This window comes from Camelina sativa, chromosome 11 (genome assembly GCF_000633955.1).
Source record: "Camelina sativa cultivar DH55 chromosome 11, Cs, whole genome shotgun sequence".
Lineage (NCBI taxonomy): Eukaryota > Viridiplantae > Streptophyta > Magnoliopsida > Brassicales > Brassicaceae > Camelina > Camelina sativa.
The window spans coordinates 12798071-12816760 of NC_025695.1; the positions used below are offsets into that span (position 1 = coordinate 12798071).

Here is an 18690-nt window from a genome sequence, read left to right on the forward strand (position 1 = left end):
CCAGATCTTGTTAACAATGACCTGGATCTTACCTACATGAGGCGCAGTGTCTAAGAACTTACCTTGAAGGAAATCATCCCACAGAGGCACCGAATTCTGAACCAAACCATCAGGGATCTCGACACGTGAATCCCCATCAACCACTTCAACATGTAACGTGTGACTTAAGTTTGAGAACCTGTTCTCAACTGCCCCTGCATATGATTTAGGTTGACTCTGAACTGGCAAACCGCTCGGACTAATATGCTCCACCGGAGGAAGAGGAGGCTCCTTCTCCGGCACCAACATCCCCCTAGTAAACCTCCTGTCTCGCGGCTAAGAGAGGAAAACCCTAATTGCCTACCCGATCGCCCTAATAAGACCAAATAAGGAAAGTCGCCAGAGAGTTAAACCAAATAAGGAAAGTCGCCAGAGAAAAAAATCGCGCTAGACATTATACTTTAGTATTTTACTTTACTTTATATCTCTGGTAGTAAGCAATGACTCGCCAAAAAAAAAATTCCAAGTCTCGGAAGAATTCATTCATAAAAGTCTTGCTAATGCCGTGCAGCCCAATGACTCCGACTTTGCAAATTACGTATCTTTTTTTTATATTTTACAAATGCATTTAGTTAAAAACTTTAAACTACTACGCCTCCCATCAGATGGTCCTTCTATAAACTGGTGGTCTCTTTAGGTGTTGTACATCTTGTATTCTAAGAACATTAATCTTTTTTCTCTCTCTGAAATTAATATTTACGTCTAAAATATACTGCTGAACTCTTGCAAAAACTTCTATCCAGTCACTTGTACCTCTTACAAACTCGGAAAAAAACAAAGATGATAAAAAACATTGCTGGTAAGTGAGAATATCCAAACAAAAAGAGAGAATATTACTTTATAGAGATACTTTTCGCTTCCAAACTTTTGGTACAACCATAAATTGATATAATATTCATCCGGGCCAAGAACTGTAATATGCCTGCGTCCAACCATCAGAATTCTCTTTTAAGTTTTATGGAGTAGCTGAACAAAACGCGGACTTGCTTTCCAGGATACTAAATTGGTTTGCTTTCCACAAATTGTAATGTAACTCGGTGAGACAATAACGTATCATATCTTGTAAACGCCCGTTGGTTGCAGAATGGTTCACTGGTAATGGAGGCAGAAGGAAGGAGTTTGTTACCTGTAAGTTAAATCTACAGGACACGTAGTCCATCTTCAAACCCACACACTGAATATTTTTACTTTTAACCGATGTGCGAAGAAAAAAATTGCTGTACAATGACGACTTCATCACTCAGCTTCGCCTCCTTCTCTGAAGTTTTGTGCAAAGAATTCATCTAGTTGTCCCCAGTTTGGGATGTCGGATTGATTGGCATTGTCAGATGGTAATGACCGGATACATTTGAGGATAAGCTCAATGTGAAGCTTCAGCCTGATTAAAACGAGACAATATTTATTACAGAAGCTAAGTTGGTTATATTTCCAAAGGATATGAAGTTACCTTTTCTTTGCCTCTGGAGAGCTTATCTCTAAGTTCGTAAGCGTTTGAGAGGTTTGTGTGTGGATAATTAAAATCACCTGCCTACAAGAATCATGAATCTGTATTAGGGAGACTAAGTAAAAGAAGTGACTTTTTAAAAACCCAGGAGATTGGTTCCTGCCTTATGCATTTATAAGAAAGAAACTATAATGTGCTGCGTCATACCATAAAGCTAACGTAAAGTGAAGCAGCAGTATTAAATAGAGGCATGATGGGTAACAAGGGTAAAGAGCAGAGAACTTTGAAAAGTCCAGCACTGATCTATAAAATCTCGATTGCTCAGATCCATAATGTAAAATTAATCACAAGGTTAATGAGGTTTCTGCCAATCTCAGGTTTTATTGCCCATGCATATGACTAAGTCTCTCATTCGTCAGACAGTTTGTTTTTTAAAACTTGACTCTGCTTCTAGAGACATCTGATTGGCTCAATACGTCAATTCTAGTCCATATTTAAATGCCCTTATCTTTCCGATGAAATCTGTAAATATGCTCACCTGAAGATTGCTTGAACATCGGCTTCATGCAATGTCTCCGACAACACACGGTGTAGGTAGCCAACTTCCTGCAAAATTAAATCCACATTATATAAACCATCTACTATTATCTCTATAAGATTAGTGAATGAGAATAAATCACCCTTGTGAGTGGCCATGCAAACTCTTTAGTTTGTTTGTTGGTGTCTGGAGGTCTGTTCCAGCCCTCGACAACTTTGGGCAACCCATGAAGATGCGCCAATAGTCTTTCTCTCATTATCTGAACCAGTTTTGTGTAAATTTCATCTCGATGAATCCTATAATCCTGAGAATTGGGTAGAAGCTGAAGTTAATGGAAACGAACATTAAAACCGCAATCCTAACATTTTACAGGCCATTTTCTATACAAATAAAATAACCAACTGGTGTGAATATTTTTCAACTACTTCCTTATCAGGTGCAAAACGACCTCCAAAACCTTACGGCCTGTAAAATTGAAAAGACAAAAGCCAGAAGGCAAAAAGAGAAACATACCTGAGCAACTTTATCAAATTCTACTGACAACATAGGCTTTCGAGTCTCAGGTACTTTTGAAAACAGAATTCTTCTCGTTTCTTGGACCACAAAAGAAAAATAATGTTATGCAGGAACCCAATATATATAGAAAATGAGCTGAAAAATTGAGAGACTAAGCTGATCATCTTAAAAACAAATCATCAGGACATGTAACGACCAGAATAAACATCATTAGCAAGCTCATGTTAAAAATGCTTGGATAACCCGAAGGAAAACACTTTTACAGACTAGAAGAAGAAAATGATGTCAAGACGTTAATCCAGCTGAATAAATTATGAGTGCAACGGTGAAAATATAAAATAACTAAAGAAAAGCACCTACCAAGAATAATAGTGTATGTGAAGTCGATTACTTGACTTGCAAGCGCCAAGTGTTTTGCCTTTATAGACTTTAAACCAGATACCTAAGGCATGAGCATGCCATTGAAAAGATCAATATTAGTACATTACATCTGTTTTGCGTAGGAATCAAATTCTTTTATTTTAAAAAAATTCAATAGCAGAAGTAAGAACGTGAGGTGATACACTTGTTAATATACAGGATCACAGGTTATTATTAGAAATTCAGTAACAGCTAATCAGCGATGAAAACTATTTTCTTCATATAAAACATCTTTTTGTATACCTGCATAGCACCAGCACCCAGAACAAGTTGGCATGTCCGAGTGTTGAAAAATCTTAACACTTCAGCAACACGAAAAGCAACTTCCGAGGACAAAGCTGGCAAAGAATGGTTCATATCAATGTACTCTGCCAACATCTTGAGCAATATTAACCCACTGCAGACATAAACGGAATTGCCTCAGCATAACAAATAAATTATAGCCTGGATAGCAGCCAAACATAAAGCAAGTGAAACCTAGCAAACAGTACAAATACTTTGAGAGAAAACTGCCCCTCTCAGGCATGTAAGACAATAAAAGTCTAATCTGGTGAATGGAAAGTGGAGAAAAATATTCATCAACCAACTTCAAATTACTAGAGAAAAAGGAATATATAAACAACATATTATGCATAACAAGAAAACTAACCAGTTTACCATGTGGTAACCAACTCCTTGATAGAGAAGGTTAGATTTTCCGTGCGCCTTCTGATTACTTTGATTATTCGGAACTGAAGATACACCAGCCTTGCTTCTTTCAAGAGACACAGGCGCGACAGTGGATTTTACTTGTGAATCATTGACTGCAGGACCTTCACCAGATTCAGATTTTTCATTTCGTAAATTAGTATTTTGATCTCCAATTCCAGAAGTGAGAGACCCATTGGGAGGTAGCGAATTACTATGGTATGTTTTATGATCAGCATCAACTTTTCTAGAAATCAACTCCTGGGATGCAAAAAGAGAACTGATTATTGATTGGAATTCTTCGGGAACATCTATCTCATCCCATGTTTCTTGATCAAGCACAGCTTTCAGTTTTGTCATCTACAGTAAAGCAAAATACAAATTAGAATAATGACCAGAACTCTGGTTAATGAAAGAGACTATAAAAATAACAGAATGTGCACACCTATGCGATGAAGTCAATATAGTTCAACACTACTTGGTTATAAGTAAGTTTAACATTATGCTAGAGAAAGTACGATGGCTTGGGCATATTGCTTTTGGTATAACTTTTTTCTGCCACTTTTTCACCACTTTTCTTTTTCCGTAAGCCATGAAACTAAACAAAAATGTGAATGTGCTTGCTGTGAAACTTATAAACGTATATAGGGAGACTAACCCGGGCTTCATGCTGGGAATCTACAAAGGCTTTGGCTTGTGATTGCAGCGTCCCACGAATACTAGATCCCAACCGTCCACCAATCTGTTAAGTTACGTACAAATATCATGCAAGAATAAGCAATGCAATTTCTTATCTATATTATGAAGAAAATTTTAGACCAAATACCTTCTCCGTAGATGTTATAAATTCTTGGGTCAGATCATAAATGCTCATGAACTCCTGCAATTTCAGTTTTGGATGAAGAAGAGCACGAACTCCTAGTAGCTTTGCCCACCTAGCATGTGTAACCTCACAAGCCGCAAAGACAGCTTCTGTGTTTTCTCTCAAGACATCGGCCCTATATCAATCAGAATAATGCCTAATTTAGTTCTAAGCATAGAGCAAGGGCCTGTGTCACACAAAACAGCGAGAATTAGGAAAAATGCATTTAAAAAAAAAAAAGAGAAACTAAGAAACCTGAAGTTTCTTGACATGTTCATCAAGCTTGATGCGTCACTTGATTTTCCCTGCAACGGAAGAGTCTTTGAGGTAGCCTTACCCAATGGAGAAGACACTAATGACCCGCCTTGGAAACCTGTTTCCTGGGCTGTTTCAGCTGCTACAGCACCAACAGCAATTGCAGCTGCAACTGAATCAGCTGCATAATGTCCATCGATATTGCAGAGGATCCATTCAATTGCTTTTTTCACTTCCGAAGCCCGGACTAGATGTGCCTGCATTCACTAAATGAAATGAAATCATATTACATCTTAATCAAACATCTAACTGTTCAGAGGGTGAAAATTTCCAAACCTCTATTATATGGTAGATGTATCAAAACCAAAATAAAGAGGCCGCCAGAGGTTTAATATAAATAAAACAAATATGTCTAATTTCCTATAATACTTGTTTAAATCATCAACAATTCCATAATTGATGCATATATTACCTGAACAATCTTAAATATAGCAGTTAGGAGATTCACAAATGCCTCAGCTGACAGAGTCCTCAATTTGTTCGCGAGAGATAAGCCACCACCTGTATACACAGTAGGAATAAGCATGGTTCCAAGAGAGACAAACGACCACCGAAGTGGAATACATTATCCTAAGAGAAGATAATAAATTTCTATTTCATCCTTAAAAATAAGTTTCCAGCCAACATTCTTTATCAGTTGGCCACTTTCCACATAAATTACGTCCAAGTCGGGTCTCAGATCAAATTAGAGATTAAAAAGAAAACAAGCAGATGGGAATATACGGTAATATTACTTAAAACACAACTGCTAAAACAAAATCCAATACTGTTGTTTATACGGGGTTGAACTTGATGAGAATGTGTATTAGATACACTTTCAAATACAAACTTCTGTTCAACTACGTTTATATGCACAAACTAAGTCGCATGAGATTCCACAGATATAGTAATAACAGTTAAGATCTCACCATCAACATCTACAGAGCGCTCCCTATGTGAAAACTCAGATTCGAGCGATCTTGCAACAAGAATTGGAAGCAACTCCGCAACTGCTTTTTTGATTGCATTTTTCATTTCGGATGTGAGTGCATCACGATACATCCTCAAAATTGAGGGGAACTTTGCCTACAAAAACAGTTCAAAGAACAACACATGAGAAGCTGAATTCAGACTATACACTTAATGAGCACTATGAACCAACAATAAAGACCAGAAACAGCATAAACGAAGAAACTAAAACAATAAAGGATTGTCAACTTCAATGGTAACATATGTTGAAAAATAATCCGGACCGGTCACTCACTGTTCTTAGCAATCCAATAACTAGAGGAAGAAGCTGATCACATAAGGTAGAGGTATCCTCTTCTTCTAGCTGAGCCTGTAAAGGTGTAAACACAATATTCAGAATTATGCTGGTCGTTGTTCCAGTTCTTTTTCTGATAATCGACACCACTTCTCAGAGTTTAGGTACTTCTATTAAGTTTTCCACCAACAATCGAGCTCCACAGTACAAAAAGAAGCGCCCATATATTCATTAAAATATATACAGTTGCATCTGATGAGACTTACTTCTTCCATAGTCTTCCCGTTATATGAAATGGATCCCCGTATTTTTGCTGCAGATAGAATCAGTACATCTATCTCCCCAGTATCATGTATTGAGATACGCATGAATTCTGATGTGAGAATACTGCAAAGAAAAATCAGCGAGCCATCAGACGCTAGACCAAATAAACAAATAAAAGAAAATAACAGAGAAAAAGTTACAGGTAGATAACTAGATAATCTCTTTAGTCTTAGTCATTTCCTGTTTGTTAGAGGCATTTGTGCGTTGTTATGAGCTGCAGTACTTTGTTTTTTGTTCATGAACAGTTTCATTGATTTCTAATAAAAATTTTAGACGGCAAAAAAAAAAGAACTAGATATAGAAAGTGAACTTATATTATACGAAATCTTCACGGAACGCACTACCAAAGAAAATCAATATACTAAACATTTAATTGACACAAATGCCTACAGGTTGTACACGTTCTACACCTTTGAAGGTAACAAAATATGAATGAATTAAACAAGTAACGAAGAACAAAGTACATTTCAGTGCAAACCAGGATTCATCATGAAAAGGGAAATTTATTTTTAGCCAGCAAGGCATTAATGCCAATGCGTGAAAGACACAAGTTAAGGGGGAAGTTTAAGAGTTCAGAAGTTATGATTGATTACTAACAGGATACTACAAGCCTAGATGCATTCATAGCCATCAGACGGTAAAAATATCCACCACAGTTATAAGCTTAACATCTCAACAAATGGCCCAAGAACGGGAAACATGAAACGGATTGATTCATAAAGAAACAGTGACTTTCGCAAATTATAAAGAAAATATCTGTTATAGATAAACAGAGCTGCAAAACCCTGCAAACATTTTTCCAAATGTCGACTGCTTTCACAATCTAAGAAAATTTCAAGAGGTTTATTAGTGAAACCCAAAACATAGTCAATAGATTACATTTTCACCACTTCTCTATAATTGGATTCAGAATTAGATGGCTTTTTTGGTAAGGTACTTGGCACAGTTAAAATCCAACTAAGTCTCCTTATGTTCCCAATCAATCCATTCTAAAAGAGTATTACAGACAGACAGACTGAATACAGCCTATTTTAGTCTCTAATCATAACCTGAGAAGAGACACACCTGTTTATGGAATCTATGGAATTAGTAACATGATCCCGAAGATGGCGGAAGCAGTGTAGACCAGTTAACTCATCCCCAGCCTAAAGAAGGTGGAAAACCATTTTAGTTTCTTGAGAGAGAGCACCCTAATCATCTAAAAGTATCCAACATCAATCACAGATCAACTTACCAACAAGTTCTGAAGATCGTCAGTTATGTCCAAAGCTCCAGCACAATCTGCGGATGCAACAAGCTGAACAATAAAGAATCAAACTTCCATCAAGAAAAAGAGGAAAACACACAAAAAGTAGCTAACTTGACAGTAGTCTAAGTAAAAGTAAATCAGTAGAGAAAAATTTACCAATTTGAGTGCAGAGAGAGCTTGGTTAACATACAAAATAAGTCTCAATTTACGTTGCAGCTCCAACATATTAATCCTAGTTGAGCTCAGCTCTTGAATCTGTCGAGCTGAATCTACCAAATTCCTGTCCAGGAGCCGAATGGTCTCTTTTAACTCACGAATCCTACTACAACCCTCAACAATCTTCACATTCAGATCCTGTAACTGTCCCTGCGCCTCAAAGAACGAATCAGACCTCACAGAGATCTCCTTCACAAGATGCAGCTCCACCACATCAAGATACTGTGACAACTTCTCTTGAAGCGCTAGATTCTCATTCAAGCTCGAGAAAGGGCAAGCAGAACGAAATGTAGCTCCGTCCTCAAGAGCAAAATCCTCCTTAAAGTAAAGCGAAGGAACCTCACGCAAGCAAGCAGCTAAACCCGAGACATGGCTCTCCTGATCAAACCCAGAGCTCTCTTCCCTCGTATGTTTCCTAATATCCTCAAACCTACCATGAGACTCAGAGATCGAAGAAACGTAGCCATGGAAGTCGGATCTGGTAAGGTCCGAACCAGGGAGCTTCGTCGAAGCAACAGGAGCGAACTCAGAGGGAGCTACAAATGTCGATGAAGACCACCAACCAACCCAAGACGCATCGGAACCATAAACACCAGACTTACCTCCATGTGGATTGTTAAGGATCGAAGAAAGACTCTGACTACTTGCATCGGAGATCGATTTGGTTAACGATAAAGGAGAAGACGAAGACGAAGAATGGCCAAGATCTAAGCTCGATCGGCTCGAATTGCCAATGGACCTTCCCATTAGGGAAGGGTGTGAATCCATAAGACCTTCACGAAATCAAAATCATGAACCAAAATCACAAGTTGATCTGGAGAAGAAGTTGAATTTTCAAAAAAATATCAGAAGGATCTTTGGGGATGGATCGAATCGAATTTGTATGTGTTGTGAGAAAGGTTTGGTTTGGTGATGAGAGTTTGGATCTGGAGACAAGTGAAAAGCCCTCTCTGTTCTGGGTTCGATGGTTCGAGAGAGAGGTGGTGGTGGTGTGTGCAGTGCGGGGTTTCACTCCGGAGATTTAATCGACGGTTGATTAGGTATCCACGTCATCTACAAAAAGAAGGATTAATGTTTACTTTTAGTGCAACTCTATTGCAGAAATATTTCATTGACATTTGTAGACTTTGTAGTAATCGACCTGGATCTTTACAAACATCATTACAAAAATGATCCAGCGCTTTTTTGCATATATCCTTTTCCACTGCAATGAATCAGATAGTTTTCAAGTTACATTCAAAATATATCAGCTTAAACCTAGTTTACCGATTCTTTTACCACCTAACAAAAACTATAGAAATAATGCTTGACGGGTTTCTTGATTCTTCATCACCAACCATATATATCTGAATTTTCTTCTCCCTGCTGCTTTGAATCATTGGTGTTCCTACCAACGGTTGCTTGTGTTGTGTCAGACACACATGGTGAAGTCCCAAGTAAAGACAAAAGTCTAAGCGTATTCGATTGTGGTGTCTCAGAAACCATGGAAGATGTGTTCTTGTGTATTCTAAATTTCTCACTTGTTGAAGAAGATCCAAGTGAAAGAGATAGTCCTAGCGGATTCATTTCCGGTGTTTTGGAAGCCACGGAAGATGTATTCTCAAGGACATGAGTTTCTTTGTTCCTCGGATGATGAAATTTACAAACATAGCCAAATTTGCAGTCGCCTGTCTTCATGTAATCTTGGCATTCTGGTTGGTTAGGTCTTTCTGGTAAAACATGATATCCCCAGGAAGACTTGTAAGAGAAATCATTTACCAAGGTAGAAGCTGAGCTATGCTGAACCTACAGAATGAAGCTAGCAGATTTAGAATGAGAAGAGAAACAGAGTCTTTTTAAGCAAATAAGATATCTCATTCATATTGAGTTTGATTAAGTTCAACATGGAGGCCAGAAGCTTACTAGCATGTATTTGCCAATAAATTACCTCAGAAAGGCTTGTGGCTCTAGAGACCCTCTTCACCCCCTTCCTTTTTCTTAGCCTTAAAATAACAGACTCAATAACTCTCTTCAATCGGCATCTCTTATATGGTGATGTTATATCCTCCAAGCTAGATAGATCCCTAGTATCCATGGAAGAAGCAGGACGTTTTGTGCTAAGTGTAACAGCAGCTTTCAGGTTACTTATACTCGGTGGCAGGTGCTGAAGTCTTTTACAATTTTCCAGATCTAATATAACAAGTCTAGTGAGTTCCTTGATTGATGATGGCATCTCTCTAATTGCAGTCCCGGCTAGATATAGCTCTTTCAGGTTTGGTGAGAAATCATGAAGGTCCTCAAGATCTGAGCAGCCAGATAGATTAAGAACNTGTGTTCTTGTGTATTCTAAATTTCTCACTTGTTGAAGAAGATCCAAGTGAAAGAGATAGTCCTAGCGGATTCATTTCCGGTGTTTTGGAAGCCACGGAAGATGTATTCTCAAGGACATGAGTTTCTTTGTTCCTCGGATGATGAAATTTACAAACATAGCCAAATTTGCAGTCGCCTGTCTTCATGTAATCTTGGCATTCTGGTTGGTTAGGTCTTTCTGGTAAAACATGATATCCCCAGGAAGACTTGTAAGAGAAATCATTTACCAAGGTAGAAGCTGAGCTATGCTGAACCTACAGAATGAAGCTAGCAGATTTAGAATGAGAAGAGAAACAGAGTCTTTTTAAGCAAATAAGATATCTCATTCATATTGAGTTTGATTAAGTTCAACATGGAGGCCAGAAGCTTACTAGCATGTATTTGCCAATAAATTACCTCAGAAAGGCTTGTGGCTCTAGAGACCCTCTTCACCCCCTTCCTTTTTCTTAGCCTTAAAATAACAGACTCAATAACTCTCTTCAATCGGCATCTCTTATATGGTGATGTTATATCCTCCAAGCTAGATAGATCCCTAGTATCCATGGAAGAAGCAGGACGTTTTGTGCTAAGTGTAACAGCAGCTTTCAGGTTACTTATACTCGGTGGCAGGTGCTGAAGTCTTTTACAATTTTCCAGATCTAATATAACAAGTCTAGTGAGTTCCTTGATTGATGATGGCATCTCTCTAATTGCAGTCCCGGCTAGATATAGCTCTTTCAGGTTTGGTGAGAAATCATGAAGGTCCTCAAGATCTGAGCAGCCAGATAGATTAAGAACTTCAAGAGATTCTAGATGAACAGTGGCAGGCATTATCCGCAAATGAGAACAATCTTTCAGACTCAAGAAAGTAAGCTTGTGATGATGAAGAATAGATGAGTTAACTTTAACCAGACTCGTACATCCTTCAAGATCAATATGCTCAAGGTTCGTCGCCTTTGAAAGCCTTGGGAATTTAGTCAACTGCTGGGAGTGACTTAGAATGATCCTCTTTAGCTTCTCGAGATTCTGTTAAGAAACAACCAATATGAGTCACCGACTACAAACTAATTACCTCATGTATACAGCAGACTACACTATAATGTCAAGATATACCTTTGTTCCTTTCCATAGTTTAGTCAAGTTGCTATATGACATGTTCAGTTCTACAAGGTTTTCAGGATTGAAGTTCCGAGGTAAGGATCCAAGAGGATATTTTTCCCAGTGGAGTAGCCGTAGCTCATCAGGGAAAGAGTTAAGACCTTGAGGTATACAAACCTTGCAATGGTCAGAAGTTGGACAGTGGAGTTTGAACAATCTAAGTCGATACATCCTCTCAAATACAGTAGGACTCAACTCAAATGCTATGTCAGACGCATCCAAAAATATGCCTTCAATTTCTTCTTTCCCCTGAGAAAATTGGAAAAGATGTTCGAAAACATCAGCTTTCTATGTGAAGAAAGGAGCATAAGCGGTAATCTAAAGTTTTCATAAAATCAATAGTCAATAGATACACATTTTCGAAGACTTACTGAATTGTTTGTTAGCACGTCAACAATGTCATTAGGATCCCACAATCTGCTACGCTTGCCTGCCTCAATGTTTTCTTGACAAACAACAAATCGACCCGTGTCTTGAAAAATGTTAGGCATATCTATCCTGTTATCAACAAGGCTGATGAGAGACTCATCAATGAGACCATAGATTCCTAAATCCGTAAGAAAACCGCAACCATCAAGGATGTTTACCACATGATCTTTATCCTCCCCTCTAAAAAAACATGCAAGGTCCAAAAAGATGTTCTTCTCGTTGTCATCTAGTCCACTAAAACTTCTTCTAAATGCATCCTGAATCTCGACTGGAGGATGTTGGCGCAATCTTCTCAGATGTTCTTCCTCATCATTAGCACAATGATTTAGTACAGACGAACCTAAGACTCCCAGAGCCAATGGAATGCCACTAGCGTAGTTCACCAGCTCCGAGATCGATGACATACTTCTACTCCAATTTTCTTTAGTGGAAAAATAGCAGCAAACGCAAAGAGATTCAAACTCGGATAGTTTTGGGATTTGGTAAAGCTCTTTGGCGTTACACTGTACAAGAACTTGCCTATTCCTAGATGTAAAAATGATTGTATGTCCACCAGAAAACCAACCAAACCCTCCAAGCAAAAATTCTGCATCTCTAGCATTACTCACACCATCAAGAACAATGAGAACCCTTTTATCAAGGAGCCTACCCCTTGTGAAACTTAATTTTGTATCACATACGTCTGTGAAAACTTTTTCTTCCCCAAAGATTTTCGAGAAGAATTCATCACGCAAATGACTAAGCCCTTTTGTTTGACACATTATATCAAAGTCTGGCAGAAAGTAGCAAACGTCATATTTCCCAGCTTGTGTTCTGAAAATGTCTCTAGAGATGATAGTCTTCCCTATGCCAGCCATACCCCAAAGTCCAACAATATGTGGGGCTAAAGATTGAGAACAATGCACCAGAGACAATATAACCTCGAAAGGATGCTTGATTCCGTTAGTTTCAGAACTGAGCAGGAAGCAAACATCTTTGAAGATATCCTTGGCAAGCATAATAACTTGATGCCTGCGCATTAGGAAACATCACAAATACAAAGTACCAAAACAACATACTTCTGATAAAAAGGCTCTGCTGCTGTATTGCTTAAGTGTTGGATAGGCAAATCTTTGAAAGGACTTTTTTTTTTTGCAAAGCATATGATTCCGTATAAATGTTGGCAGAGCAAAAGAAAAAAAAAATGTTCTGATCTAATAAAGATTGTCTTTATTTAGAAAGAAACTAACAATATTCCATTAATTTACGAAAGTCAGAGACAGTCACTATATCACACAGATAGAAGATGATGGCACAGTGAAAGAAGAGAGAAATCAATTTACCTCTTCATATAGTGACATCTATTGATGGAAGTTAATTTGATCATAGCCGCCCTCCATTTCAAAACTTGAGATGCCTGGACTGAATTCTCAAGTCGTGAGAATGGTTTTTCAAAATAACAACTCTGACCACTGACGTCCTCAAGACTAACTTTAAAAAACACAGGAATAAGCAGAAGGTTGTTTGCTTTCAAATAGTCCATGGTCGCCACAAATCCGTCCAGACACTCTGTGGAACGAGCATAGTTCATCGAGAAAATGATAACAGCAACCCGAGATCTGTATAGCATCTCAGGACACCCATTCACTATGCTCCTAGTTATATCATATCTCAAAGGAGCAAAGCCACGGAGACACAACTCATTGAAGATGTAGCTGATAAAGTATCTCTCCTCGGAGTCTTGGTCGTTGTCACCACCACAAGAAATGAGTAAGACAGGTTCAAACCCTGTGATGCTATGCCCGGGAAATTTTAGCTGGAGAGGAGTTTCAACTTCCTCGGAGGGTGTGACCGAGTTTCCAAGAGAAGCTTCAACGCTCTTCTTCTTCTTCTTCTTCTTCCCGCCAGAATCACTGCTGAGGAACTCACTGAAAGCTTCCCAGTCTTCTTCCATTGATTTCGAGGATCGATGTGTGGTTTCTTTCCAAAATTTTGGTTTCTCAGATCTTCATAAGTAAGTCAACTCCACTACTCATCCTCAACCTCCCGATATCATTTTTAAAAAAACAAACACCTACTCTCAGATCTTCATAAGCAAGTCAATGAATTTTTTTATTTATTTTTTTTGGTTTTAACCCCAAATTTGTTCTCAATCTTCATTTCCTAACCTTTTGTTTTGTTGTCATGGCTGCTTCTTCATCGTCCTCCAAATTGGATCCATCTCGCCGGAAATACGACGTGTTTCTCAGTTTCCGAGGTGAAGACACGCGTCATTCCTTCACTAGCTATCTCCGAGATTTTCTACGCCGGAAAGGGATCGATGCTTTCATCGATGAGAAACTCCGGCGAGGTAACGATCTCTTAAAACTTCTCGAAAGGATCGAGCAATCAAAGATCTCGATCGTCGTTTTCTCAGAGAACTACGCGAATTCCGTTTGGTGCTTAGAGGAACTCGCGGAGATCATCGAGTGCAAGGAAACCTTCGGTCAGGTGGTTTTACCGATCTTCTACAAAGTTCCGACATCTGACGTGAAGTATCAAAAGGGAAGATTCGGAGCTCCGTTCGAGAGAGCCGATGAGAATTTCCCTGGATTTGAACACAGGGTTCCGGCATGGAGAGAAGCCCTAAGAGCTGCTTCTGAAATCGCCGGCTATGTACTGCCGGAGAAAAGGTACCCCTAGTCCCCCTAATAATCTCGATTTTGACTTTCTGAGTTTTGATTGAACTCTGGTTTAGGGTTTTGGTTATTCTCGGTTTACTGTTTTAAAAGACTAGGGATGTATTCAACTTGACATTTTAGGTGATTTGCATAAAGTTATAAATTTTATGTTATTCAATCATGGATTTTAAAAAGTCTTCTGAAATTTATTGTTATTGAACTGATAATTTAAAAATCTACTTTAAAATCCACTGTTATTCAAAACAGTTTGTGGATTTGGATTTTAATAAGTTTCAAGGATTCTGGAGGATTTGAGAAGATTTGTTTAGTTAAAAATACAAAAATCCAAATCTCATGGTTTTATGTGGGATTTAAGAGAATTTTACCAAAAATCATATCAACTTCCTTAAAATCTATCAAAATTCCAAATTTACTAAATCCCATAGAATTCTCCGAAATCATTGTTTCGATATATCCCCGAGATGTTGGGTTGAGTAGTTTTCATTGAGTTCCCCGTCTATGATTTGGTTAGATGGGTTTGAGATTCAATTTTATTGGTTAAGCCTCGGTTTACTGTTTTATACGTACTGATACGACCTAGATGGCTAGATATAACCACTGGTAGATCAGTGTTCACTATCTTAACTATGCGTCTAATGCAAGGAAACTACTTTCATGATTCATGAAGGTCAATTAGTAGTCCTTATTTTCTTTCTCTTTTTTCTGTTTATTTGTTACAATTATTTCCTTATTATTGATGATACATTTGGCAGCCCGGAGTGTGAGTTCGTTGACAAAATTGCCAAAGAAACGTTCAAGATTCTAAACAAGTTGTCTCCATCTGAAATTCGAGGCCTTCCAGGGATTGAGTCGCATATGACAGAGCTGGAAAAGTATATGGAATTGAAAGAGACAGTTGTGTGCGACTTGTCGGGGTTCTTGGGATGGCTGGGATTGGTAAGACCACTGTTGCGGACTGTTTGTATAAGCGAAACTACGGTGACTTTGATGGTTACTGCTTTCTTGCAAATATTCACAATGAGTCAAAACTACATGGAGTAGATTATTTGCAGCAGAAACTTCTCCGTAAGCTGTTAGATGAAGATAATCTTGATGTTGGAGCTCCTGAAGGAGCACACGAAGCCTTGAAGGATCGTCTTCGGAACAAGAAACTGTTTATTGTGCTCGACGATGTGACTAACGAAAACCAAATAACACTTCTTATTGGGAAAGGGGGAAAGGAGCTGTACCGAGAAGGAACTCGGATTGTTATAACAACAAGGGACAAGAAACTGCTAGAGAATGTTGTGAATGAAACATATGTGGTTCCTAGATTGAGCGGAAGAGAAGCTTTGGAGCTTTTCTGCTTGAGTGCATTTTCTAGTAATCTCTGCGCTACAGCCGAGCTCATGGATCTATCAAACAAGTTTGTGGATTATTCGAAAGGGCATCCATTAGCTCTGAAATTGTTAGGTTCTGACCTATGCCAGAGAGATAAGTTATATTGGATTAGGAAATTGGAGAGACTGCAGAGAAGACCAGATGGAAAGATTCAAGAAGTCTTGAAAATGAGTTATGAGGAACTATGTCCGGAAGAACAGAGCATATTTCTGGATGTTGCTTGCTTCTTTAGATCAGAAAAGTTGGATTTTGTTTCGATGATTCTGAGCACTTACCATATTGATGCTTCTAATGCGATAAATGACCTTGTTGACAAGTGCTTAATAACCGTTTCAAATAACCGGCTTGAGATGCATGACTTACTGCTGACAATGGGGAGGGAAATTGGCTACGAATCATCCATCAAAGAGGCAGGTAACCGCGGTCGGTTATGGGAGAAGGAAGATATTTGTCGCGTTTTAAAGTATAAAACGGTGAGCCAGAATATTTCATTTGTTCTTACGAATTTGATTCTTCTAGTACTATAGTTTCTTAATTATTAACTTTTCTTTTCCAGGGGACTGCAGAAATTAGGGGCATCTTCTTGGATATGTTTAATGTAGAAAGCATGAAGCTAAGTGCTGATATTTTCACGAGAATGTTGAGTCTCAAATTCCTGAAAATCTACAATTCTCATTGTTCCAAGTGGTGTGAAAACCATTGTAGATTTCGTTTTCCGAGTGGGCTTGATTGCTTTCCAGATGAGCTGGTGTATCTCCACTGGCAGGGGTACCCTTTGGATTTTCTGCCATTGAACTTCAACCCGAAGAAACTCATTGATCTTAGTCTGCGTTATAGCAGCATTAAGCAACTATGGGAAGATGAGAAGGTACAACCTTAGCGGTACATTCTCCCATTTTATCAGATTATTGTGTGATCCAGTATGTGATTATTATATTATTTATGTTGCAGAACACCGGAGAGTTAAGGTGGGTTGACCTCAGTTATTCGAAAGACTTACTGAATCTATCTGGCTTGTTTGAAGCTCGTAAACTTGAGAGATTAAATCTTGAATGCTGTACAAGTTTAGCCAGATGTTCATCAATCCAGCAAATGGACAGTCTTGTTTCAGTGAATCTAAGAGATTGCACAAACCTCAAACGTTTTCCAAAGAGCATTAATCTTAAATGTTTGAAGGTTCTTATCCTCAGTGGCTGTTCAAACCTCAAGAAATTCCCAACTATTTCAGATAACATAGAATCTCTATATTTGGATGGCACAGCAATCAAACGTGTTCCTAAATCCATAGAGACTCTACGGAACCTCGCTGTGTTAAATCTAAAGAAGTGTTGCAGGTTGATGAGTCTTCCTGACACTATTTGCAAACTGAGTTCTCTTAAAGAACTTATTCTCTCCAGCTGTTCAAAGCTAGAGATTTTTCCGGACATCAATGAGGACATGAAAAGCTTAGAAATTCTGCTCATGGATGAGACTGCTATCAAACAAACACCCAAAACTATGTGTATGAGTAATCTCAAGCTGTTTTCGTTTGGTGGATCTAAAGTCCAAGATTTCAAAGGTTTGGAATTGCTGCCTTTCTCAGGCTGCTCTCAGTTATCAGACATGTATCTCATAGATTGTAATCTGTACAAGTTGCCGGACAACTTTAGCTGCTTATCCTCGCTGCAGTCTCTATGCTTGAGCAAAAACAATATCGAGAATCTACCAGGAAGCATTAAGAAACTTCATCATCTCAAGTCTCTTTACTTGAAGCATTGTCAAAAGCTCATTTCACTGCCAGTGCTTCCATCAAATCTGCAGTACTTGGATGCTCATGGCTGTATCTCACTCGAAACAGTAGCAAAACCTATGACGCTTCTTGTGATAGCTGAAAAGACCCATTCTACTTTTGTATTCACAGATTGCTTCAAGCTAAACCGAGATGCACAAGAAAATATTGTGGCTCATACTCAACTCAAGAGTCAAATACTGGTGAACGGATCTCTTCAACGTAATCAGCATAAGGTCCAATATCTGTTGCTCTGTTATTATACCAGTGTCATTGCCTATCAAATGTCTTTCTTAAATGGTTTTTTCGGTTTCATTTCAGGAACTAGTTTTGGAACTTTTAGCTGCGGTAAGCTATCCAGGAAATGATTTGCCATTATGGTTCCGCCATCAGAGAATGGGATCTTCAATGGAAATCAACCTGCCTCCACACTGGTGCGATGATAAATTCATTGGACTTTCTCTCTGCAGTGTTGTCTCTTTCAAGGAATATGAAGATCAAACCAGCCGGTTCTCGGTAATATGCAAGTGCAAGTTTAGAAACAAAGACGGTAATTCCATCAGCTTTACTTGCAATCTTGGAGGATGGACGGAGTCATCTGGATTATCAAGCCACGAAGAACCAAGACGACTTAGCTCTGATCATGTGTTCATCAGTTATAACAACTGTTTCCACGCCAAGAATATCCATGATCTCAATAGATGTTGTAACACCACCGCTTCATTCAAATTCTTTGTTACTGATGGCAAAGCCAAAAAAATGCTAGATTGCTGTGAGGTGGTGAAATGTGGGATGGACTTGTTTTATACACCCTACGAGAGTGATTATAGGTTGCAGGGGTTAAAAGAGAAAAACCTCGTGAAAGCGGTGTCTGGAAAAGAAACAGATCTCAATGAAACCACCAACGATGAAGCTGCTTTGGCCAAGAGAGGCCGTTTCTGTTTACAAGAAGAAGAGCTACTGAATAGGAAAAGAACAAAGGAAGAAATCACTTTTTTCTGATAACGAGTGTTCTGTAACTTCTGTTCATAGTTGCATGGAGCCAACAAAGCCAAATCTCTGTAATTAACTAGTTGTAGAGAGCTGATTTGACACGATGAGTGGTTTCAGACAT

The 18690-nt window shown here is 38.6% G+C and overlaps 2 protein-coding genes and 1 pseudogene across 4 annotated transcripts; 1 reads left to right on the top strand and 2 right to left on the bottom strand.

Annotated features, from left to right (window-relative positions):
• Nucleotides 735–8893, bottom strand: LOC104723100 (vacuolar protein sorting-associated protein 54, chloroplastic). 3 transcript variants are annotated; one of them, XM_010441404.2, is made up of 19 exons: nucleotides 7794–8893; nucleotides 7623–7685; nucleotides 7454–7533; nucleotides 6331–6451; nucleotides 6065–6139; nucleotides 5730–5886; nucleotides 5234–5322; nucleotides 4762–5018; nucleotides 4471–4642; nucleotides 4303–4386; nucleotides 3860–4004; nucleotides 3607–3769; nucleotides 3201–3354; nucleotides 2898–2979; nucleotides 2535–2614; nucleotides 2164–2325; nucleotides 2022–2089; nucleotides 1487–1567; nucleotides 735–1417 (listed from the first exon to the last, which is right to left on the bottom strand). In XM_010441404.2, the coding sequence occupies exons 1-19, from the start codon at nucleotides 8619–8621 to the stop codon at nucleotides 1276–1278; spliced, it is 3003 nt and encodes a 1000-aa protein (XP_010439706.1). In that variant the 5' UTR covers nucleotides 8622–8893; the 3' UTR covers nucleotides 735–1275. The 3 variants fall into 3 exon arrangements, with proteins under 3 accessions (XP_010439706.1, XP_019087971.1, XP_010439705.1); XM_019232426.1 differs by having other exon boundaries at nucleotides 3607–4004; nucleotides 6065–6133; XM_010441403.2 differs by having other exon boundaries at nucleotides 3607–4004.
• LOC104723098 (probable WRKY transcription factor 19) lies at nucleotides 9015–13886 on the bottom strand. The gene is made up of 6 exons (XM_010441400.2): nucleotides 13091–13886; nucleotides 11711–12779; nucleotides 11295–11588; nucleotides 10955–11207; nucleotides 9781–10136; nucleotides 9015–9638 (listed from the first exon to the last, which is right to left on the bottom strand). Exons 1-6 carry the CDS (start codon nucleotides 13699–13701, stop codon nucleotides 9183–9185), a joined length of 3039 nt encoding a protein of 1012 aa, XP_010439702.1. The 5' UTR covers nucleotides 13702–13886; the 3' UTR covers nucleotides 9015–9182.
• Nucleotides 13899–18645, top strand: LOC104723097 (annotated as a pseudogene).